The 26,844-nt window shown below is 42.7% G+C and overlaps 1 protein-coding gene across 1 annotated transcript in view; it reads right to left on the reverse strand.

The window, feature by feature from the left end:
* LOC309569824 (receptor-interacting serine/threonine-protein kinase 2-like) overlaps positions 1-26,844 on the reverse strand; it is a gene marked incomplete at its 3' end in the record, with an annotated part of 105,669 nt that overhangs the window by 72,620 nt on the left and 6,205 nt on the right. Inside the window, exon 2 of the mRNA XM_082275827.1 lies at positions 9,643-9,773. Within this exon, the coding sequence (XP_082131953.1) occupies positions 9,643-9,773 (131 nt within the window). The remainder of the gene's footprint in view (positions 1-9,642; positions 9,774-26,844) is intronic.

Genomic DNA, 26,844 nt, shown 5'->3' on the forward strand with positions numbered 1-26,844 from the left:
AGAAGCTAAAAAAAAAACTTGACTATTCTGCATTTATCAGCGTTTTTGAGTCATATGCTTTTGTGGGAGTATAGTTTTGCTAAAGCTAAAAAACACTGAAAAACGTTACTGCAAAAACGTTGCAAAACTCATTCTACAGCTACAGCCTTCTACAGCTAACGCTAGCGCTTTTATAACGTCCAATGTGCGTGAAGCCTAAATGTTATTATTCAGTTATATTTTATGCATTTAGGAATGCATCCAGCTATTTTTTAAAACTACTGGGCTGGCCAGAACTAGTTCTTGAGGGAGTCTATTCCACATTTTCAAAGCTCTTACTGCGAAGAAGCCTTTCTGTATTTGGAGGTTAAATGTCTTCCTCCAGACGTAAAGAGTGCCCCCTTGTCCTCTGTAATGACCTGAAAGTGAAAAACTCTACACCAAAGTCCTCATAACTGAGCTCCTTCATGCCTCCTATCAGTTTGGTTGCCCTTCTCTGCCCTTTCTCCGGTTCTCCGATATCCTTTTTGGGGAACTGGTTCCCAAAACTGAACTACATATTCCAGATGAGGTGTTACTAATGATTTGTACAGGGGCAAAATTAGGTTTTCCTCTGTGCAGTTTATACCTCTCTTAATACAATAAAGGATTTTGCTCTCATTAGAAACCACAGCTTGGCATTTCATGCTATTTTAGGCCTATGATCTAAGAGAACAACCAGATCCTTCTCCTCTATGGATTCCCCCAGTTTTACTGCCCCTACTATGTATGATGCATGCATATTCTTAGCTACTAAGTGCATAACTTGACATCAATCAACATTAAACCGCATTTGCCACATAGTTGCCCAATTAAACAGTGCATTGAGGTCAGCTTGTAAGTTGGGGACATCCTGTAGGGACGTTAGTCTACTACTTTTTTCAAGAAAAAATAAATTTTTATTGAGCACAAAAAACCATTGTACAGACATCATCTTGACAGACAAACATTTGAAAAATAATCACAGTTGTGTGAAACAAGGTCAATGCACAATAACAGTTAGCTATCCTGGAGGATACAAAACAATGCTCAAAAACCGCGTTAACGGGAGGGAAAAAGAAATCTAACTCTAAAGGGAAAAAGCAGACGTATAGGTCACAAGAGGGGTGAATAGAAGAAGGGGTCAAAGAGGGGAAACGGAGAGAAGAGGACGGAGGAGGAGAGGGAAGGGGGAAAGAGAAAGGGGAAAGGCAATCTATCCCACTGGGGGCAGAATCAAAAAACACGTTTCCGGGCCAAACAGCATCTCAACCCTCCAGCAGTCTATTCATCACCAGTTGATGTGGGGCCAGTGCAGGGTCATCTAACCATGGTTGCCATAAGGAGTAGAATTTCTTGTGGGCATTACGGTGTTGATAGGTCAACTTTTCTCTAATCAGCAATGCGTTGACTTGCACGACCCATTGTCCCATGTTGCGAGCCACATAGGGCAAACGTATAATGGCCACATGAGTGTGCGGGTTTAGGGTCTCTATCTCCAGTGCACCAAGTAGACAGACAATTTGGTCCCCAAGAAGCTGAAAGTTGTATATTCTGAAGATAATGTCAATTACCTCAGTCCAGTAACGGAATAGTTTGGGACACTGCCATTACATGTGAATAAGGGTACCCCTGCTCCCTCTCACATTTCTGGCATGTAGGAGTAGGTCTACGACCCCATTTAAATAACTGGACCGGAGTCCTGTATGCTCTATGGAAAAGAAACAGATGGGATACCTTCTGCGATGCTGAATCCGAGACCAGTGGCACAGAGGAGAGGCACAACTCCCATGTGTCCCCATCAATAGGCCCCAGATCTCCCTCCCAGCCAGCCCTGGCTGGAAGTTTGAACGAGTCTTGCATAGAGCTCAATTGGATATTGTAAGTATTGTAGATCATACCCGTTTTATTGGTGTTCTGAAAGATGTCACCCGTCAATCTACAGTATGTTCAGTCAACCCAAGTGTGGAAACTCATGACTGGGAGGCGAGGGCATGTCGTAGCTGTAGGTATCGGAAGAAGTGATGTCTGGGGATTGGAAATTCCTGCTGTAACTCCTGAAAAGATTTAACATCAGCCCTGTATAGTTGTGCCATGAATCCCACGCCTTGGGCTTCCCAGGTGTCGAATACCTCCAGCTTAAGCACCTCAGGGTAATTGGAGTTCCGCCAAATTGGAGTCTTTAAGAAAAATCCCTGCACTTTTAACACACATTTAACATGTTTCCACAAAAGTTTAAGGAGTTTAACCGTCGGTGATGTGTCTGGTAGGTGGGTGAACCCTGCCTCTAAGTGTACAAATGCAGTGTGAGGAGAGGTTGGAGGAATCAGAAGGGCTCTAATAGGGTCAGACAGGTCGTGAACTCTCCAACCGCCTAGTGGTTGTAATTGAGATGCCAGAAAACATACTCTAGGGCAGTGTTTTTCAACCACTGTGCCGCAGCACACTAGTGTGCCGTGAGATATTGCCTGGTGTGCCGTGGGAAAAATTCCAATTTCATCCGAAGAGCATGTTAAGGACTATAAATAGCTCCGGTGTCACTGTTACACTGACAGAAGGAGGACAGGAGGAGACATCGCAGTAGATCGCCGATGAGCAGAAGAGCGCCGATGGATCTGGAGGAGACATGAGCAGAAGAGCGCTGACTGATGGATCTGGATGGAGACATGCGCAGAAGAGTGCTGAGTGTGACGGACAGCGGCTATCTGGAGGAGACAAGCGCAGTAAGTACTGAGTGACAGTGAGATACTGCAGTGATGGACAAGTTGTTGAAAAGGAAAGAACTAGACTCTGAACAGAATTCGGAGCCAGATGAGAGCCCAAGTATGAGTGGGGATCAAAAGAAAGCAAAGATGGTTAGCTCAAGCAAATTCTCTGGCACAAGGCAATATAGCGAAATCTATATTTCATTTGGATTTACTTTCACCGGAGATGCAAACAAACCAACTCCACTGTGCGTAAATGTTTTTAACATTTTCTAATGGTGGTGTGCCTCGTGATTTTTTTCATGGAAAAAGTGTGCCTTTGCACAAAAAAAGGTTGAAAAACACTGCTCTAGGGATTGGTACCGCCAGACCTCCACTATCTTTTCCCATTTGGAGGGTGGATAACCTAATCCTAGCCACTCTCTTACACCAAATCAGTTCACGGAATTGAGACTATACGTACAAGCCATCTCCTGGGGATCCAAATGGGAGCATTATGGAGAACATATAAGAGTTGGGGCGCCCACACCATCTTGATTAGATGAATCCTTCCTGCAATCGACAAAGGAAGTTTGCACCATGACGTGCACTTTTGTCGAAATTTATTTAGCAATGGAAGCAAGTTCAATTCCACGTACTGACCAGGATCAGGGGATACACGTACACCCAGTTATTTAAATGTGTCAACCACCTTCACCGACGATGCACAATCAGGTAAGGGACCGGGCAAGGGGTCCATGAGCATAAGGATGGACTTATCCTAATTTATTGAGAACCCAGAGAAGAAGCCAAAGTAATCAATGAGAGACATAACCGCTTGCAACGACCCCGCCGTATCCCCTAGGTTGAGCAAAGTGTCATCAGCGTATGATATCACGTCAGTGCGAGGGCCCCGTCTGAAGCCAACTATCTAAGAGGAGGCACGAATACGGGCCGCCAGGGGCTCTAGGGCCATGGCGAACAGCAGGTGGGGAAGTGGGCACCCCTGCCTAGTGCCCCTGTGCAGAGAGAAGGGTTCAGACAGCTCCCCATTAACATGCAGCCATGCTGTTGGCTTGCATAAAGCACTTTAACCCAGGCAATAAAGGAGTCTCCCACCCCAAAGCGTTGCAAAACTGCCAACAGGTAGGGCCATTCGACACTGTCGAAGGCCTTGGCAGCATCCAAGGAGAATATTGCTCTGTTGCCCGAGTTGTCCAAGGGAACTTGGATATTTAGAAAAATTCACCATAGGTTTAGTGCCGTGGAAAGAGATTGGATGAACCCCGACTGGTCTCTATGAATAATCTTATGGAATACTGTAGATAACCTAGAGGCCAGTATTTTGGCCAGTAGCTTGACATCCGCTGTAAAGAGAGAAATGGGTCTGTACGAGTCAGCCGTCATCGGGTCCTTGTCAGGCTTCAGTATGAGGACAATTATGGCTTCATTCATGGAGCTGGGTAATGTCCCTGTTTGTAGAGCGTTATTATATATCCATAGTAGGATGGGTATGAGTTGCTTGGAATACCGCCCGTAGACCTCATACGGAAGGCCGTCTGCCCCTGGCGACTTGCCATGTGGAATAGACTTTAAAGCTAAGAGGAGTTCATCCTCAGTTAGGGGGGCATTCAGCATTGCAACGTCCGATGCCGACAGGCTGGGCAGCTCACAAGCATCCAGAAAATTCTGACTGGCATGACTTTTATCACCTGCCTAAAATTCATAAATCCCAAGAGAATCCACCAGGTCGGCCAATTGTGGCAAGTACGAACAGCTTCTTAAGTGGACTATCACAATACATTGATTTTTTCTTACAACCTCTAGTCAATAATCTCCCAGCGTTCATTAGAGATTCCAATCAAGTCCTCGATTCACTAAAGTCCTACACTTGGGAAAACATCTACCGGTGGGCCTCGTTAGATGTATGCTCTTTGTATACATTGATCCCTCACGATATAAGCCTTAGGGCACTACAATATTTCCTCTACAAAGATTTTTCCATCAATTCCTGACAGGCTCAATTCGTAATAGAAGGTACCGCCTTCTGCCTCCAGCATAACTATTTTACCTTCCTTGACAAATTTTACCTCCAACTAAAAGGCACAGCGATGGGAGCTAACTTCGCCCCATGCTACGCTAACATCACCATGGGCTACTGGGAGGATCTGCATGTTTGGTACCACAATCCGTTTGCCCAACACATCGTATTCTACGGGCGCTATATTGACGACGTGCTGATCATTTGGGGCGGCACTGATGAACAGTTCTTTAACTTTGTGTCGTATTGTAACAACAACACATTGGGCTTGCAATTTACATACGTCCTAAATCCCGACAAATTAGTCTTCCTAGACCTGGAATCAACATGCGAGAATGGCAAAATAATCTCAAATAACCACTGTAAACCAACCAGTGGTAATTCCTACTTGCACTACTCCAGCTGCCATCATCCCACCTGGGGCAATAACATCCCAAGTGGCCAATTTCAACAGCTCCGCCCCGCAACTGCTCTAAGAGGGAAGACTACATCAACCAAGGAGAGCTACTTGTAACCAAACTACGTGAAAAAGGCTTCCCAGAACCCCTGCTACATGAAGCTTTTAAGAAATATGAAGCACCTCCTTGCCCGCAGTCTAATACCAACAAACAGGAATTGTCAGAAGAAAAAACTGCAAGATTTATCACCAACTATAATGACAATTACCGAGGGATCACTCAAATCATCAACAAACACTGGAAGGAATATCCTTCTACTAGACCCATTACTGACCAACACACTACATTAGAGGCCCCAAGTCACCTTTAGAAGGGCTAAAACCCTTAAAAACATTGTAGCACCCAGTAAGCTAACCAGTACTAGCAAGAAGAGGAACACCACTATGGACATCCAGTGTTTCTTCGATAACAGAGTTGGGATCTTTCAATGCCGCAAGCTGGGATGACTCACATGCCAGTCAATCAACCACAACACAGCTAGCATCACGAACCACATAGGCCGAGTCTTTAACATCAGACAGTTCATCACCTGTTCTGCTGAATATGTGGTATACGTACTCCGCTGCCCCTGTAACCTCCTTTATGTTGGGTGAACCACACGCACATTACGTAAACGGATTGGTGAATATCGGAAGCTGATCAAGTGTGGAAATGACAAACACAGCGTGCCACGGCATTTCTTACACTTCCACAATAAAGATTTTAGGTTGATGGAAGTTATGGCCATCGAGGTCAGGCGTTTACAGTTAATGAAAGATTCACCTTGCTATGCAAACGAGAGGCCTTCTGGATTTTCAAATTTAATTCATTAACCCCAAATGGCCTCAATGAAGAGATTGAACTATGTAACGTGTTATGATCCATGACCTCATGTGGTCTCAACCATTTACCCCCCCCCCCTTTCTCATTGTAGACCCATCCAGACAATGCTGCCCAGGCCTGATGCATTTCCTCTTCCCATTCCTGCAGCTTCCTTCCCGTCCCCCCCATGTATCTTGTATATCCATCCAAGCCCAATTATCACATATGGCTTTATATTCACACTACCACTATTCTATAATTTATTTAACAGTACCACTCGTGTATCATCCAACTCCTTTATATAATTCTTTCTGGTATATGAAATGCGCATTCTCTGTTCATATAGATAAAATACGGTAATTTTCTCCTACCATTTACTATCCACTAATCCTCATTTTACTTTTATAACAAATGTACATATAATATATCCATTTACTATTTCATACATACTTATATATATATATATATATATATATATTTTTTTATCAATGCTTAGTAATTTGTACACAACTGTCTATTATAATTAATATATTATTATTTATAATTTATATTTTTATATTTAATTAATTTTATAATTTATTATTTTCTTATCTAGTAATTTCTTTCATTTTATTCTTATTTTTATTTCCATTATTTCCCATTGTTATGCACGTATAATCATACCTTCATCAGTCCTGTATTGTAGTGTACATTAATTTTCCTTTTAATGTTAATGATAATGCTTGTCTGACACATATGTTCTGGTTATTGCCCTATATTGTTCTACCAGTGCATCTACAGGTCTTTACGTAGCCTGCTGTGAATTCCAACACCTCGAATTAATTGACGTTCCTCTTTTTAATTATCCCCTCAGCTGCTTAAACTTTATCTGCCATATATACCGAGGTCGGCCAGTCCTGTCGCTAGGCTTGACAAGGCTCAATGGAGCAAAACACGTTGCCATAGCGACAGGACGACCTCGGACGCTCTCCCCTTCCTGCCGCCTCCTCCCCCCAATGCCCGGAGCCCAAGCGCGGTGAGGACGTCATCACTGAGCGCAGCAACAGATGGGCAGTGACCGGCCAGCAGCTCCCCTTGGCCAAGGCACGCTGCACAACCTCCCATCCATCCCGGTCACTCGGCGAGGCTGCCCCCTTCTTCCATCTAGTGGCACCCGGCATCCGCCTCCCTCCCCTCTGTTACAGGGAAGTACACTCTCCTAGCTGTCATTCAAATGGCTCCACTGCAGGCTCCATCGTGGAGGACGGGTCGTGGCTCCCCCTTCTCAAAGGTACCCCACCTCCTGCCAATTTAATCAGTGGAACTTTATGTTTTTTTGATTTGATCTGGCTGAATGGTTTTTATATGTAATTTTTTTATATGATACTATTGGACTTCAATAAACTCTGATGTTTTTATGATTGAGTCTCCTAGCGCTGACTGTATAGGGCACTGTATAATGGATACCAACCATAGGTAACCTGCCCCTGTCAGCGCTTCTCATCCAATTGTGTGCTTCTTTTATGTTACTCCCCTTCCCAAGGGGTCTCTCCCACATCAGCTCAGGATCAGTCAGGCACCTCACCCCTCACCATCAGCATTTGGTAAGTGCCGGATCTTTAAAGTGTGTTTTGAGTCCAAATATGTTGCCTCTGCATCCCGATAGGCCTGCGCAAGATCCTCCTCCTCTTTACACGAGGATTTCTTAATAAATGAGATGGTGGATCTTAAAGCGCCCTCAGGGACGCTTTCAGAGTGAATGCACGGGTACAAGGATTCAGATTGCGCCACAAGTCACTCCACCCAAATTCTGTAATAAGAGCATTTAAGGCCGACAAACCCTGAGAGGGGGTTACTAGCGGGTCACCGTGCCTAGCCATGGTTGGATCCAATAGAAAATTAAAGTCCTCTATTCACAGCACATATGCCTCAGGGTACAAAGTAGCAAACTCCATGGCCTCCTTTACTACTTGTGCTACATGTAATATCTGCAGTCAGTCAGTAGATGACAGCATAAAATCAAATATCAGATATCAAGCTTTCCTCATGAAAATGAACAGAGACACTTAGAAATGGTTGAACATTGTATAAACTCTGTACAGTAAGTTTAAGTCAGAGAAAACATCAAAGCCGGTAACAAACATTGACGGCAACGGGCATATCAGTGAAGGAACCTACTTGTTAGTGATGATAATTGTAATGGCCAAATTCACCTTGTTTCCAAAAGTGGAATGTCAGGCAGCAGAAGGTTCAGTGATGAAACATGGAAGAATCTTCCTAGCAGAGATCATGAAGGGTGACCTTTTGTAGCAAACCAATCCTGGGCAGCTTCTGGGGTGGAGAAGAAGTGTACCCTCGAACGAGCCGGATAGGCCATAGAGTGCACAATCCCTCATCTTCCTCTTCACTTCAGTGAAGGTGACCCTCTGTTTCTACAGCTCCACTGAGAAATCGGGAAATATTGATATAGCCAAATTCTAAAAGTGTAATTTTTCCCTTTCGCCTAGGTTTCCTCAAGACTAAGTCCTGATCCTTGCAGTTCAGCATTCTGACAAGTAGGGCCATGGAGCAGCACCAGGAATTGGGGGTTGTGCTTGCACGCTATGTGCCCTTTCCACTGCAAAAGCTATAGAAAAGTTTGCATCAGGGAAGGTGTGTTTGAGCAATTTTTCCAGGAAATCGCTAGGATTTTTACCCTCCGCCTTTTTAGGGAAACCCACAATTCTAAGGGTATTCCCCTGCAGGTGGTCTTCAAGGTCGTCAGGGTGCTGCTGACCCCCTGCTAGGAAAATGTGAGAAATCATCTTCTAGAGAAGAGATTCTACACTTAGTTTCAGTCACTCGCTCTCTCATTCTCTACATATCCTGCCTCAGCAGGCCTATATCGACTTTGAGCTCATCCATTTTACCTGTGAGAGAGGTGCCACAAGCTGAGATGGCACTCAGCAGCTGTGTGTTGACCTGTTCCGAGGTGAGTTTGCCCATTTTCTTTGTTGTGGGATGCATGCTTAGGAGTCTCCCAGGCAGCAGTTTTGCTGCATCTCGTGTGTGGAGGGCTGCCAGCACCATCTTGTTTCTCGGCACGGGCAAATTCTTTTAGCCTATGCACGGCTGTGGAAGAGCGATCCTTGCTCACGGAGGTAGCTAGAAACTCAGGAGACCCAGGGAGCTGTTTTATGGAGCAAGAACAGCTAGAAACAAGCAGGAGGCTGGTGGATTCTATAGGCGGCTAGCGGAGTTCCCTCTAGACACATCCGGCCATCTCAGCTGTAACCATGCCCCCAATTTGTGTCTTTTTTAGACCTTACTAACTATGTGACCTTCACATATGGCACATCTGTGCAGTCATTTTGGAACCTTGCTACTCTCCCCCTGCTTCAAACCTGCTCAAAACTTTTTTTGAGTCGGACAAGGGGAAAAATAAAGCTGCATGGAGATAGATATATTCTCCGCAAGCATTATTACAGGTTGAAAAGACTTTTTGGATTTTAGCAGCCTCAAAAAATGTAATTAAATACTTCTTTTATTTCTGTACATTGAAGCAAGCAGGGGCACCTAAATACAATATTACAAAGGCTTCTCCTTCCTTTCTCTTGTGTGCTTTTTTTCTGCTCTGTTTTTTGGAGACCCATCTAAACATGGCTCTGCATTGAAGGGTTACCAAACTCTCTATAAGACTCACCTGTAGACATCAAACTCCATAGTGGGTTTGTAATCATCAGATTCGAAGGCCTCCGGAGGCATATAGGAAGGCGTACCGCCTTTACTGGGTGAAACTGATGTTTCAAATATGGCAAGGCCAAAATCTGTCAACTAAAAGAGAGGCAAGTTCAGCTTTTAGAATGTCTAAGCAGATAAAAGTCATGACTTTAGAATGCACAAGAAAACTTTGTATTCACATCATTTTCAGAGTAAATTATATTTATGTGGACCACTAGGAACGCAAATTGGTTTAAGTGTAAATGCAAAAGATGGGGTATTGTGTGGAGTGTATGGACTTTGTTCATGTCCTAAGCTGTTAGCTCTCTGAACATGATGGAGAAACCACTAATCAGAAAATCAAATCCTGTATGTGTGGGTGGGTGCGCCTAGCAAAAATGATTATCTCAATTGGAAATGTTTGAAATTGTTATTTAACCACTTGCCGACTGCCTAACGCCGATCTACGTCGGCAGTCAGCCCCTCACAGGCAAAGTGACGTAGGGCTACGTCACTAGCTTGTGAGGGTCTAGGGAGCGAGCGCGCGCCCCCGGAGGCGCGCTCCCGCTCCCGCGTGGTCATGGACCCCCCCGCGCGTGTGACCAGCGGACCCGATGTCCGCCGGTCACTCGGCGATCGGCGGGGGAGAGGGAGAATGTCAGGCAGCTTGTGTAAACAAGCTGCCTGTCATTCTCCTCACTGTAAAGACACTGATAAAACGGATCTAGTATGTAGATCCGTTGATCAGTGTCCTTACAGCTCAAGCCACAGCCAATCACAGTAGAAAGCACGCCCCTAGGGATACACACAGCCCCTCCCTTCCAAATAAAGTTAACCCCTTCACAACCAGTGTATTTTTACAGTAACAGTGCATATGTATAGCACTGATTACTGTAGAAATGTCACTGGTAACCCCAAAAGTGTCACAAATGTCAGTCAAGGGTCCGATCTGTCCGCCCCAATGTCGCAGTACCGCAAAAAAAAAATCGCAGATCGCCGCCATTACGCGTTAAAAAAAAAAAAAACAAAAATGACAAAAATCTTTCCCTTTGTTAGTAAACGCGATAACTTTTGCGCAAACCAATCAAAATACGCTTTTTGCGATTTTTTTTACCAAACATAGGTAGCATAAAACAAATTGGCCGAAAATTTTAAAAAATTTTGATTTTTACTTTTTTTTTGGGGGGAATTTCATATAAAAAAAATGTGAAAAATATTGTTATTTTTGCAAAATTGACGCTCTTTTTTTGTTTATAGCGCGTGATCAAAAAAATCGCACAGGTGATCAAATACCACCAAAAGAAAGCTCTGTTTGTGGGAAAAAAAGGACGTCAAATTCGTTTAGGTACAGCGTCGCACGACCGTGCAATTGTCCGTTAAATTCACGCAGTGCCGAATCGCAAAATACCCCCTGGTCAGGAAGGGGGTAAAATCTTCCGGGGCTTAAGTGGTTAAACAAGAACATCAGATACAGCCAACACATTATAGACAATGAGTCTCCCCCTTCTTTGAGTCTATAATACAAAGAAAAAAAAAAAAGATATATATTTACACTGAACAAACACTTTTGTTTTTGCCCCCATTTTTTATGAGCTGAACTCAAAGATCTTAGACTTTTTCTGTGTGCACAAAAGGCCTCTCAAATATTGTTCACAAATCTGTCTAAATCTGAGCACTTCTCCTTTGCCGAGATAATCCATCCACCTTACAGGTGTGGCATATCAAGATGCTGATTAGACAGCATGATTATTGCACAGGTGTGCCTTAGGCTGGCCACAATAAAAGGCCACTCTAAAATGTGCAGTTTTATCAGACAGCACAATGCCACAGATGTCGCAAGTTTTGAGGGAGCGTGAAATTGGCATGCTGACTGTAGGAATGTCCACCAGAGCTGCTGCCGGTGAATTGAATGTTCATTTCTCTACCATAAGCTGTCTCCAAAGGCGTTTCAGAGAATTTGGCAGTACATCGAACTGGCTACACAACCGCAGACCACATGTAACAACACCAGCCCAGAACCTCCACATCCAGCATTTATAGCTCCAAGATTGTCTGAGACCAGCCACCCAGACAGCTGCTGCAATAATCAAGTTTGCAAAACCAAACTGTCAGAAACCGTTTCAGGGAAGCTAATCTGCATGCTCGTCGTCCTCATCGGGGTTTTGACCTGACTGCAGCTCGTCTTTATAACCGACTTGAGTGGGCAAATGCTCACATTCGATGGTGTCTGGCACTTTGTAGAGGTGTTCTCTTCACAGATGAATACCGGCTTTCACCGTACAGGGTAGATGGCAGACAGCGTGTATGGCAATTTGTGGTTGAGCGGTTTGCTGATGTCAACGTTGTGGATCAAGTGACCAAAGGTGGCGGTGGGGTTATGGTATGGGCAGGCAGATGTTATGGACAACGAACACAGGTGCATTTTATTGATGTGTAACGCTCCTGCGTTTTTGTAGTAGGCTGGATTTGCAGCTGCAAAATCTCCACTCAGTAGTCATGTAGAGATGTGTTGAATAACCAGATCCAACTCTCCAGACTTATCACTGTGGGCCTGTCAGCTTCAGCATACAGATATATACACACTCAATAAGATGTTCCTGGAGTGATAGGATGTATATGACAGTATGAAGGTGATGTGCTGAAGGGACAGGTGTGAACAGTGATAGAGATGGTAAGCACTTGATAGGTTTGTTCAGGAGAGTACTAGATGGTATTAGGTAGAATGCAGATAGGTTAGTAATCGAGTATGGTAACAGGTGGTAAAGGACAGCAGATGACAAATACAGGATAGACTAACCCAGTGCAAGGATAGATGGTAGTAGACCCAAGAGCTAGCAATCTATGTAGCAGTGCAGATGATAGATGGTAGTAGACTCAAGAGCTAGCAATCTATGTAGCAGTGCAGATGATAGATGGTAGTAGACTCAAGAGCTAGCAATCTATGTAACAGTGCAGATGATAGAATTAGTATGCATAGATAGTAACAGTCCTTAATGTGCAGAGGTAGATAGTGTAAGTAAGATTATGGAGGATTCCCCTGTGGGGTACTTATCACTAGTAATGTTAGTAGTAGAGGGGTCCAGTAGAGAGGGAATGATCCGGTAGCGAGATACAGGGATCAGTAGCGAGGTCCTGGTCTGCTCCAGGTAAAAGTAAATAGCTGGAGGTTCCAGCAGCAAGACAGGCTTGAAAGCATGTGGATACACAAGGCAGGTTGAACGAACGATGTGAGTGAAAACGCCGGCGGTTGAAATAGCCGCTCTGCGGCGCTCGGCGATGACATCATCCGTCTTAAAGGTGTATGCGTACCACCTAATGAGAAAGGTGGGACGCATATTTGAAAGAAAATAGAATATTAAGGGTACCAGAGGTACCAGAATCTTACATGATGGCATTTTGTTTCAATCTTGGTTTTATTAGCATTCAAAAATTTAAAGATTACAAACATACGTGTACAGTGTTTGTGAAAGACACACATTATCTAAAACATTTAATCTCGAAACCGTCAACGTATAGTTCTTAACAATATAAATTCATTTTTGTAAGAGTAATTTGTCTGGTATCTCTATTTTAAAGTGGACACAAAGCAAAGTCAAACAACTTATCCAAAATCCCTTATATATGGTATAATCTACAGTACTCTATGGTCAGCTACAAAGTGAGTATCCCCCAACCTTATATTCTTGTTTATTCCCTTAAAACCCCTCATTATCCGAGGGTACAGAGAAAATGTGGCGAGAGGAGGGTAGATGGGGGGGGGGGGGGGAAAGACAAAAAGAGAAAGAAGACGGGAAAAGAGGAACGAAGAAGAGAAAAAAAAAAAAGAGAGGGGAAGGGGGGGGGATGTGTAAAGAATCACATCCCCCCTTATCCCTCCCCTAACACCTTATATTCTTAGTGTAATATTAAATGTGACTCACATTCCACCATCTGTGTCAGAGGATTAAAAATCCATATTTATATTTCTCGTGTATTCGCATATCTTGTGAGAAAGGGGGAAAAAAAAAAGGGGGGAAAAGGGAGAAAAAGAAGGGAGGGGTAGAAGCCCCCCTCTCCACACCTCTGACCTCTCTCCCTTTATTATTGTGTTTCTCAAAATTCTCTTTGTGCTCATAAATCACACCTCTCCGTAAATACAAAATTGTGCATATCAATAACCACACACCATTGCCACCATCACACCCAAAAAAAAAAAAAAAACCCCAACCCCTCCCCTCCCCCCTCCCCCCCCCCCGCCCCCCTCCCCAAAGCCACCAATGTTATTGCTATTCAACCATTGATATCCTATATCCCATAGAGTACTATTTCCACCATAATTCTGTTCAAATCAAAAGGTACCGACAAGCACTTCTACATTTGCAATGTTGACCAAATTTCAATATTCCATTGTGTCATATATTTAAAGTTTTAAATCTTTACAATCTTAATTTTCTTATAATAATTAAAAATAAAAAAAATAAAAAAGGGAGAAAAAGAGAAAAAAAAAAAAGGGGGGAGGAGGCAGAAATTTCAATGTTTATGTATCTTATCATACGTGAGGCACCGAGTCGGGTCCTGCGCCTATAAATTGGGAAAATCCCTCTGAACATTGGAAGATATACCATGGCCTCCATCTTAATTGAAATTTGTTTATTTTGTCCGAGGCAATGGCCATGGTCTCTTCCATGTTATAAATATCTCTCACTGTAACCACCCATTCTCTAATTGATGGAACTGAGGTAGATTTCCAATATCTCGGTATCATTAATTTTGCCGCATTCAAAAGGTAGCAGACTATTGATTTTTTATACCTTTGTTCTGCGGCCTCTGTAATATGTAACAGGCAACATTCAGGAGTTAATGGAATTGCTGTGCCCACTATTTTCTCAATCAGCTCCCTGATCTGAGTCCAATATTCAGCTATTTTTGTACACTGCCACCAGATGTGATATAATGTTCCTACTGATTGGCCGCATCTCCAGCACATTTCAGATGTATTTGGGAAGCACTTGTTAATTTTTTCAGGTGTCATATACCATTGGGTAAGAAGCTTATACGCATTTTCTTGAGATCTAGTGTTCCTTGAACATTTGTGTGTCATAGAACACGCTGATGCACATTTTTTATCTGAGATTGATACTTGTAACGCTTTCTCCCAATTTTCCTTAAATTTATCTGGTTTAATTTTTACACTAGAGAGTAACAGCGTGTAGGTATATGACGTCGCTTTTTTAAAAGGCTTTTGATCCAGACATATCTGCTCAAATGCCGAAATCTGTCCCCCACAGGCCTTCTTCCTTGTAGGTTCACTTAGGAAATGGTGTAACTGTAGATATGACCAAAAAGGTATAGTCGGAGCATTTAATGTATGTTTAAGTTGGTCCTGTCCCACAAGAACGCCATTCCTAAAGAAGTGCGCTGCAATTTTAAATTCACTATTTTCTGATGCGTTAAGCCAAACATCTGAGTAACCTGGTGCAAACTCTGGGTTGTTTGTCAATGGTGTAAGGGGGCCCTGGTACACTTGAAATATCATGAAGTTTAATCACTCCATGAAACGTCGCTATTGTTTGTCTTATTAACGGATGAGCCTTCGCTCTGGCCGGACATTTTTGCCAGGCTATCCAAGGTAAATATCGTAGCGGGCACTCTATAATGTCCGCTTCCAACTTTACCCACGCCTTCTTTGATTCATGACAGTGCCAATCGATGATTCGTGTAAGCTGAGTAGCCTTATAATATAATCGGAAATCCGGTACTCCCATTCCTCCCCTTTCTTTCCTTCTTGCAATCAAATTGTGCCGTATTCGAGGCTGTCTATGTGACCAAATGAATTGGGTTTGATCTAAAGGTGTGTTCCCACTGTGTTCCTAGATATGAGTGCCACATCCCGATATGAGAGACATATTTGGAGATTCCCCTTGGGGTGGGACTTTGAAGGCCACTCAAAAATGTACAAAAAAAGTATTGAATATAAATAAATTTTATTACAAAAAAAGAAAAATATAATCAAAAATAATCATACATAAGTATATAGGTATACAGTGATAATTGATAAAATTACTGGCAAAACTGGTAAAGGTGTGCAAATCACTCAACCAATTATTCCATGCAAGATCCGACGTTTCAAGGTGAGAACCTCTTCTTCAGGGATTTTTTGGGAATAATTTTTCTGTAAGTATTGGAAAGATATATCAAAGCAAAACAATTGTCGCTACAATACAATATAATGACAAAATACTTAGTCTGAACATGTTTTAAAGTGTGACACACAGCCTTATAAATATATAAATGATTGTATACACTTACATGGTTGAAGGACATGAATTGGGTTTGAATCCTTCCGAGTTTCGTAAAATAGCTATTAGGAATCTTAATTGGCAAGGTATGGAACAGATAAAGCAATCTTGGGAGAATTACCATTTTAATAATGGCTGCTCTCCCAAACCATGAAAAAATCCTCTGTTTAAGTAATGGCAAAAAGTTTTTAGAATACAAAGTTTCCAAACTCGGAGTTATCCAAACACCCAAATATTTTAGGGCTCCCGTAACCCATCTGAGGGGGCTTTTTTGTCTTATTTGTAACAGTTTATTCTCTGGTATGTTTAAATTGAGTACTTCGGATTTCGAATAATTTATACGAAAATTTGATATATAGCTATATTTTTCAAAAGCTTTCATCAGATTTGGCATTGTGATCAATGGCTGTGTTACATAAAATAACAAATCGTCTGCGTATGCCGCTACTTTATACGTATTCTCCTTAACTTTCATCCCTTGTATTGATTCATCTGCCCTTATATGTCTCAAGAAGGGTTCTATCGTCAAAATAAATAATAATGGTGACAACGGGCATCCCTGTCGGGTCCCATTTTTTATAGTGATTGGTTCCAAAAAAAGATGGTTTATTTTAATTCTTGCCATTGGGCATTGATAAAGTGAGGCTATCCAACTCAACATTTTAGGGGGAAAATTCACATATTTGCAGGTTGCCAACAAAAAGTCCCATGCTACTCTGTCGAAGGCCTTCTCTGCATCTGTTGATACAAGAAGGCCCTCGACATTTCGCTGTTGGGTATAATGTATCAAGTTAAGCGTCTTGATAACATTATCCTTAGTCTCTCCGCCCACTACAAAACCCACCTGGTCCTCCATTATTATTGTAGACAAATTTGGTTTAATTCTGTTAGCCAGTACCTTAGAGAATAGCTTCAGATCCGTATTCAACAGAGAAATGGGTCTGTAGTTAGCGCATTCATGTGTTGATTTCCCAATTTTGGGGATAACTGATATGTGTGCATGGAGGAATGCAGGTGAGGCCTGCAGCGGGTCCGTGAGGGAGTTCAAAGCCGGTACCAGTTGAGGTAATAAAATATCTGCATATTGTTTATAGTATACGGAGCTAAATCCATCAGGGCCCGGGCTTTTATTTGGTTTAATTTCTTTCAGTGCCAGACGTAGTTCCGTCTCTGTAATAGGTTGATCCAAATCATTACTCACTTCCTCCGTGAGTTTTGGAAGTCCACTATTCGCCAAGTAAGCTGCAATATTGGTAGCTCTGTTGCCCGTAAAATCCGGGGATCTATGTTGTGGTGCAACATTATACAGAGACGAATAGAACGTGTGAAATTGTGCTGCAATTTTATCCGCTGCTGATTCTATTTTACCTGATGCATTCCTAACGCCTGTTATAGTGTTAGAGTTCTGATCAATTCTAAGGGCCCTCGCAAGAAATCTTCCACTCTTATCTCCGTGTTCATAGTAGATCCCCTTTCGAAAGAAAAATAGCCTTTTGGCTTTTGTATCGATTATCTGTTGGAGTTCTTTCCGTTTCTGTAACAACTCAGTTGCGACATTTACTGATAAAGACCTTTTATGCATTTTTTCTGAATTGGAGATTGAATGCATGAGCGTTTGAACCACTTTTTCTCTTTCTTTTTTCCGTTGTGAGCCTAATTTAATTAGTTCTCCCCTTATAACACTCTTATGTGCCTCCCATCTAACCATCGAGGTGGTCTCTTGTAATGTGTTTAAACTAAAATAAGATTGTATTTGTTGTGTTATCTGGGAGTTAATATCTGGGTCCGCAATTAGCTCAGCATTCAGTCTCCAATTGAAAGCTCTGGGAATCTTATTTGTTTTTAAAGTTACGGATATCGGTGCATGGTCCGAAAGTACCGGTGTCCCAATCCGTGCTTGTGAAAGGTTCTCTATATCCCGTTGTGTGATAAATAGATAATCGATATGTGCATATCTATTGTGTATCGCTGAATAATGGGTAAAATCTCTGTCGTCGGGATGTAAGGTCCTCCATGAGTCTACCAAATTCAATGAATGGATTAATTCTTTTATCCGGGCCAGGGTCTTATACCGTATGCACGAACTTTTATTTGAGGCATCCTGCAATGGGTGGAGTGGTATATTTAAATCGCCCCCCATTATCACTCGTCCTCTAGCAAATCCCAAAAGCATATTTACCATATTCTGACAGAATCCCAGTTGTGACCTATTCGGGAAGTATACGTTTGCGAGAGTCGTGGGAATTCCTGCATATATCCCTCTCACAAATGCATATCTTCCATTGGGGTCCAATAAAGATGTGTCCACCTGAAAACCCGCTGTCTTACTAATCAATATAGATACCCCTTTTGTTTTATCTGTCGGATTGGTTGCGTGAAACGCCGTGGAGAAATATGCTGAGGTCAATTTTGGCACGTTAGTTTGTTTAAAATGTGTCTCCTGCAAAAATACAAAATGTGGTTTCACCTTTTTCAACTCTCTAAGCACAAAATGCCTTTTTTCTGGGATATTTAGGCCTTGTATATTATGGGATAATACCGTGATATGTTTGCCTACCGATTTATAAGTCATGGTTAATACCTTATTTCAGTTACTCTCGTCCGACTCGGTGCCTCCCTATCTCCTCCTACCCTTCACCAAAAAACCAACCAAGGAAAAAGAAAAAGGAGAGAGAAAAAAAAAAAAAGGGAACACCCCACTAGTATAACCCAGTGATAAGCAAAGCTTTGATAGTAGATAGTACTCTGCCTTAAGAAAAGAGTATCTAGGTTCCAAAATCACAGAGTGGCTAAATGTCTGTGATTAAGTTTCAGAGAAAGGAAAGCGGGGGTGTTACTCGGTTCTCAATTTAGAACCGAGCAAAACCCCTGGTGGGGGTTAGTGGGAGACTAACACGAGTAGAAAAAGCACTCAATACCAGTGCTGATGGATCCCAAAAAAAAAAAAAAAAAAAAAAGGGGAAAGGGAACACAAATCCCCTTTCATACTCCACATCAGCACTGACTCACAAATTATTCTATATATAATAGCTCTAACACACGGAAAACAGCTCCTTCAAAAAATAAAAATTGTTTACGAGGCAGACGGTGAATCAGAAAGGGACGGGGAGGGGAGATACAAAGGGAAAAAAAAAAAAAAAAAAAAGGGGGGGAAGAGGGGGCCGGGAATCCTCCCCCCCCCCACTCACCCCCTTCATCTCAAAGAAAAAAAAGAAAGGGTCCCTTCCCTCCCGTCTCCCTCTATACTTGGCTACTTCAAAATATATATTCTTTTTTTTTTCCCCTATCTTCTTTTTACTGCAAAGCGTCTCTGTTTCTATTTTCCAGTTCTATTGCTCCTGCTTTTCTTGTTCTGGGGTCTTTTTTCTGGTGATTGTCTAGGTGAACGTCCATCATCCTCGTTTAATACGGGTAGTTTATATTCCTGGTACCACTCCGAGAGTTCCATTATTGGAATCTGTAAGCCTTCACAGAATTCGCCCAAATCATTGGGAGATCTAAGAGTATGCATTTTGCCCTGTAAAGTCACTGTTAGTGCAAAGGGAAACCTCCATTGATATTTCAAATCTTTTTCCCGCAAAACTGTTAAGAGGGGACGTAAAGCTCTTCTGTTCCTCAGAGTGATCTGAGAAAGATCCTGAAATATCTGCACCTGTATTTCTTTATATTTAATTTCTCCTTTTTGTCTTGCTTTATACATAATCTCCTCTTTCACTTGAAAGCTTTGAAAACAACATATAATGTCTCTAGGAGGCCCACTGTCTGCACCTTTGGCCCGCAGTGTTCTGTGTACTCGTACAAAATCAATTGTTGCATCTTCATGTCTCTCCAATAATGAATTAAACATTTTTTGCAAGGTATGATATATTTGATCCTGCATAACATCCTCCGGGATACCTCTTATTCTTAAATTACAGCGTCTCCCTCTGTTGTCCAAGTCCTCAAGATTCTTATTGATCTCAATCAGATGCGCCGCATGGGAAACAGCTATATGCTCTAATCTTCCAATTGACCTATCTCTATGGGCGCCCGCCTGTTCAACCACCAAAAATTGCTCAGAAAGTTTAAGGAAGTCCGTTTTTAAATCGGTAATGGCCGCTGACAAAGTGGACTTAATATCTGCTGCAATGTTATTCATCACGGTGAGTGTAAGAGGGGGATCCTCCATGGACCCTTTGCTTACCCCTTCCTCCGATGAGTGCTGGGAGTACTCACTGTTTTCCTCCTCTCCGTCGGTCAGCGCCATCTTGTCCACCCTCATGCCGCTCCTCATGGCTGTTTGGGACTTGAATAAGTCCGAAATGTTACGGTTTGCCATCGCCGAGGATGTCCGCTGCTGTTTGCTGCTCTGTGCAGTGTAGTGTGTGTGGCGGGACACCCTGCCCATCGTCCGGGGCCGTCTATGGCGCCAAGCCTCACGCCTCTGTTGTGGAGCTGCTCACCTCCCGCTACTCCTCAGTGTGCTGCCTTCCGCATCGTGCGTCAAGCCACGCCCCTCCCGACATGATGGCATTTTGAATTCACGGAGATACCGTGACAAGATCCTGAGGCCCATTGTTGTGCCATTCATCCACGACCATCACCTCATGTTGCAGCATGATAATGCACAGCCCCATGTTGCAAGGATCTGTACACAATTCCTGGAAGCTGAAGACATCCCAGTTCTTGCATGGCCAGCACACACACCGGATATGTCACCCACTGAGCATGTTTGGGATTGTAACGGAACCGCAACTCACACTGTACTTGTGTTCTTCCGTCAGTATAAGGCTTCATCCCAGTCATGAACTTAGAAATCAGATTTTCCAGCCACCCCCATACAAAGCTAGCCGACAACTTAGCTTGTACTGGAATCTTCCATATATTGAACAGTCACACAGAATTTATATACAGCATGGACCTCCTGATCAGATTACCACACACAGGTCAGGGGTTGCCTGATTACATTATCATATGCAGATGAAATTGTATACAGAAATATAATAAACCTGAACTAATTATCTAGCCATCTGGACAGAACAATATGTGAGTTCATTAACATTTAACAATGGTAAACACGCTTAACATCCCACCTCAATAGACAGACAATAGGAAAATACTGCCAGTGAGTACATGGAAAACCCATATAAGCATTGCTTTGATTATTTAGGAGTCATAGACTTCATGGCACAGTGTAAAGTGGGATTAAATCTTCATATTTCTTGAGAGATATTGTTGATAAATATTACTCTCCCATTTTAAGTTATCCAAACCATTTTCTCAGTGTCCATTACGTTTCCGTCTTTCACTCCCAGTGACGGTGAGTACCGTCACAGGGATGCTCTGGGTTGGCGTATACAACAGCGTGTTCCAGGTCCTGCCAAATATATCCTGCAACTTCGCACAGCCATTAAAGAGGAGTGGACCTACATTCCACAGGCCACAATCAACAACCTGATCAACTCTATGTGAAGGAGATGTGTTGCACTGAGTGAGGCAAATGGTGGTCACACCAGATACTGACTGGTTTCAGACTCCCCCCCAATACAGTAAAACTGCGCATTTTTGAGTGGCCTTTTATTGTGGCCAGCCTAAGGCACACCTGTGCAATAATCATGCTGTCTAATCAGCATCTTAATATGCCACACCTGTGAGATGGATGGATTATCTCGGCAAAGGAGAAGAGCTCACTAACATAGATTTAGACAGATTTGTGAACAATATTTGAGAGAAATAGGCTTTTTTTTTGTACATAGAAAAAGTCTTAGATCTTTGAGTTCAGCTCATAAGAAACTGGGGCTAAAACAAAAGTGTTGCGTTTATAATTTTGTTTAGTGTACATACACTGATCAGCCAGGACTTTATGACCACTGACAGGTTAAGCGAATAACATTGATTATCTCATTACAATGGCATCTGAAAGCTAGTGGGTATATTGTCAGCAAGTAAACACGTTGTCCCTGAAGTTGATGTGTTGAAAACAGAAAAAAATGGGAAGGACAGTTTGTTGCATATGGGACTGTGTAGCTGCAGACCAGTCAGAGTGCCCATCCTGACCTCTGTCCACAGCCAAAAGTGGGCATGTGAGTATCAGAACAAGTCCAATGAAAGAAGGTGGCCTGGTCTGATGAATCACATTTTCTTTTACATCATGTGGATGTCGGGTTGCACAGGCGTTGCTTACCTGAGGAAGAGATGGCACCAGGATGTAGTATGGGAAGAAGGCAACCCAGGGGAAGGCAGTGTGATACTTTGGGCAATATTCTGCTGGGAAACCTTAGATCCTGCTATTCATATGGATGTTACATTGACATGTACCCATCTACCTAAACATTGTTGCTCGAAAGTACACCCCTTCATGGAAACAGTATTCCCTGATGGCAGTGGCCTCTTTCAGCAGGATAATGCACCTTGACACACTGCAAAAACAGGTCAAGTATAAACTGAGAAACAAAATGAGTTTGAGGTGTTGGCTTGGCCTCTGAATTCTCCAGTCCAATTGAGCATGTGTGGGAAGTTCTGGAAAAACAAGTCTGATCCATGGAGACCTCACCTCACAACTTACAGGACTTAAAGTAGTTGTAAACCCCATTCAAAAAATTTGACCTAGGATATATCTGTAGTGTTTACTTATCTTTCCCAGGAGCTCTAAGTGTCGTTGCTTTCTGCTGCTCCATTCCTCTGTTGTCAGCATGCTAACTTCTGACAAGTTCTCCAACACAGCAGGTGAAAATTGTGAGGGGAGGGGGGGGGGGGGGGGTTAGAGGTAGATAAGCAGTAACAAAAAAGGTTGGTTCCTCAACTCAAACCAAGAATAACTGCGATTGTGCAGGCAAATTGTATTGTACATAAAATAATATTTATTAATTATATAATCATATAGAAAAATTCACATCACATTCATACAGGTGCTGTACAGTAGCAAACAGTGGAGGCTAGGCTGCATGGTTCCATATTACTTTGGTACAGGTATGATGATGTTGAACAAAGGGTTCCAACACATTTTGGCTTTAAATAAAAAAATGCCTCTTTCAAGGTAATCAGCAAACTCTAAAACTGAATAAACATGAAATTAGTGACAATGTGTTAAACTTTCTTTATTTATCATAAAACGATGCTGGATCTTCATATCTAAAGCATACCAAATTGTGCAGTGACTCCTGTGATGGGAATAAGGGGGCAACTTCACTCTTCAGAGCCCTCAGGGCTGCAAGATCTCAAAGGTAGGTCAGCGTGGGGGCCTAGGAGACATATATATATAATAGTATATGTGCGCTTGTATAAGGTTGACGTTAATTCAAACCATGATTTCCCAAGGGTTTGGATCGCCAAATGGTGTGTGGGGAGAGCTACTCACTTGTCAATATATTTGGAGGGTGCATAGGGTAGTTTATGTGGGTACAGATGTCAGTAGAATCTCAGCAGTCAGCAGGAGCAGGAGGGAGAAACACCAGGACCCCACCAGGGAGACCCAAACGATCCAGCAAGCCCCTGAACAAGCCAAAAGTGAGTTGTATTAGAAGTTTAAAGGAATCTATCTAGCCCAATCCTCTCCCTAAAGACACCTTGCAGCCTACATATTTTTGCCTTTTACAGGCTTATTGCCAATTAGGGACCCTGGGAAGACCCCCAAGGAAAACCCATGTACAAGTTACACGCAAGTAAGTGGGCAGTCCTTCCTCTAAATAACTGCAGATTACATCCCTACACTGCACCGTATGCAGCAATTACCCACTTTTTCAGGTCAACCATTCTCTGGGGCTACACGCCAGGACCCCATCTGAGGGAACCCCCCTTTTTTCTTATCCTCTCTTACAGTGCCAATCAACAGCAGGACATGCAAATTTCAGCCACAAGTATTGACATGTAAGTAAAATTGGCAGCTACTAATATAGAACAATTTATAATTAGACACCCCTCCCTCTTCTTTTTAGGGGAAGGTGAAATCCCAGCAGTAAATCTACTGGCACCCTCCATATATATTGACAAGTAAGTAGCTCTCCCCACACACCATTGGTTGACCCAAACCCTTGGGGAATCATGGGTTGAATTAACGTCAGCCTTATACAAGCGCCCATATACTATTATATATATGTCTCCTAGGCCCCCACGCTGACCTACCTTTGAGATCTTGCTGCAGCCCTGAGGGCTCTGAAGGGTGAAGTTGCCCCCTTATTCCCATCACAGGAGTCACTGCACAATTTGGTATGCTTTAGATATGAAGATCCAGCATCATGTTCTGATAAATTAAAGAAGTTTAACACATTGTCAAAATCTCATGTTTATTCACTTTTTAGAGTTTGGTGATTACCTTGAAAAAGGCATTTTTTTTTATTTAAAGCCGAAACACGTCGGAACCCTATGTTCAACATTGGGAATCACCATATCTGCACCAAAGTAATATGGAACCATGTGGCCTAGCCGCCACTGTTTGATACTGTACAGCACCTGTATGAATGTGACATGAATTTTTCTATATGATTATATAATTAATAAATATTATTTTACGTATAATACAATTTGCCTGCACAATCCCAATTATTCTTGGTTTGAGGAACCAAACTTTTTTTTCCATAACGCTTAATTTAGGATGTACAAAAAAAGGGCAATACAGGTACATCGTCAACTTACAAACGTCTAGTCCAGTTCACATTTTAGGAAGTGAAGATAAAAACATTGTGGAGGGAACCAAACTTTTTTGTTACAATTTATGTCAGGGATGATGGCAACTACTTATTTATGTAGCTCTGAGGATAATTTAAATACAGAGGTAGATAAGCAGGGAGCTGGTCTATTCACAGTACTGCTCTGCATGTTCCTTCGTTCCTCTGCCTATGTGGAGTGGGGGTGTGTGCCTTTCCTCCAATCAGCTTACACAGTCAGCCCAGACTCCACACCCACCGCTGAATGAGGATATAAGATTTCTAACACGATCTGTACTTTCCAAAGAGTGTAGAAAGGGTAAGACAGGAGATCAGTGCTGTATCCTGGCCTAGGCCAACAAGGCCTGGGCCTAGGGCGGCACTTTGCAGGGGGGGCAGCAAAAAAAATATTTCACTATTTGTAAAATGACTATGGACTTCCTATTTATTATACAAGTAAGTGAAATAATCCCATAATTACAATCAGTGGCAGCAAACACAAGTCCAAATATCTTAAAAGAGTAATCTTACTAATCCCGTGACATAAAGCTGTACTAATGGGCACTGATAAGGCTGCACTGGTGGCCATTGATGGGGCTGCACTGGTAACCACTGATGAGGCCACACTGATATGCTGCACTGATGGGCAGTAAAGAGGCGGCACTGATAAGGCTACACTGATGAGGCTGAACTTATGGTAACTGATGAAGCTATGATGAAGGGCACTGATAGACTGTGGTTATGGTCTGTGGTTTACAGATGACAGGGTGGGTCGTAAACCGGAAGGGGTGTGGCCTTTACAGGAAGGGGTGGGTCATATTTAAATTAGGGGGTGCACAAATTTAGTCAGACCTAGGGCAGCACAAAACCTAAATACACCACTGCAGGAGATATACAAGTAAAACGTATGTAGGGAGATTGGTTTAATCTCTGTGGATCACCTGAGTCTATTCACTTCACTAGGTATAGGAGAGGGTTTACATCCACTTTAAAGGTTCTGTAACTAATGGCTTGGTGCCAGATAACACAGCATACTTTCAGAGATGTAGTGGAGTCCATGCCTCCATAGGACAGAGCTGTTTTGGCAGTAAAAGGGGCTGTTTTGGTGGAAAAAGAGGACTTACTCAATATTAAGTGGGTGGTTTTAAAGTTATGGTTGATTTGGTATATATTTTATACTATTAATCTATTCAGTCAGTCTTCCCATATAAATAATATATACAGTGGGTACGGAAAGTATTCAGACCCCCTTAAATTTTTCACTCTTTGTTATATTGCAGCCATTTGCTAAAATCATTTAGGTTCATTCTTCTTCCTCATGAATGTACACATAGCACCCCATACTGACAGAAAAACACAGAATTGTTGACATTGTTGCAGATTTATTAAAAAAGAAAAACTGAAATATCACATGGTCCTAAGTATTCAGACCCTTTGCTGTGACACTCATATATTTAACTCAGGTGCTTTCCATTTCTTCTGATCATCCTTGAGATGGTTCTACACCTTCATTTGAGTCCAGCTGTGTTTGATTATACTGATTGGACTTGATTAGGAAAGCCACACACCTGTCTATATAAGACCTTCCAGATCACAATGCATGTCAGAGCAAATGAGAATCATGAGGTCAAAGGAACTGCCTGAAGAGCTCAGAGACAGAATTGTGGCAAGGCACAGATCTGGCCAAGGTTACAAAAAGATTTCTGCTGCACTTAAGGTTCCTAAGAGCACAGTGGCCTCCATAATCCTCAAATGGAAGACGTTTGGGACGACCAGAACCCTTCCTAGAGCTGGCCGTCCGGCCAAACTGAGCTATCGGGGGGAGAAGAGCCTTGGTGAGAGAGGTAAAGAAGAACCCAAAGATCAGTGTGGCTGAGCTCCAGAGATGCAGTCAGGAGATGGGAGAAAGTTGTAGAAAGTCAACCATCACTGCAGCCCTCCACCAGTCGGGGCTTTATGGCAGAGTGGCCCGACGGAAGCCTCTCCTCAGTGTAAGACACATGAAAGCCCGCATGGAGTTTGCTAAAAAACACCTGAAGGACTCCAAGATGGTGAGAAATAAGATTCTCTGGTCTGATGAGACCAAAATAGAACTTTTTGGCCTTAATTCTAAGCGGTATGTGTGGAGAAAACCAGGCACTGCTCATCACCTGTCCAATACAGTCCCAACAGTGAAGCATGGTGGTGGCAGCATCATGCTGTGGGGGTGTTTTTCAGCTGCAGGGACAGGACGACGATGAATGCGGCCAAGTACAGGGATATCCTGGACAAAAACCTTCTCCAGAG

Source organism: Pelophylax lessonae (genome assembly GCF_965119305.1).
Source record: "Pelophylax lessonae genome assembly, chromosome: 13".
Classification (NCBI taxonomy): Eukaryota; Metazoa; Chordata; class Amphibia; order Anura; family Ranidae; genus Pelophylax; species Pelophylax lessonae.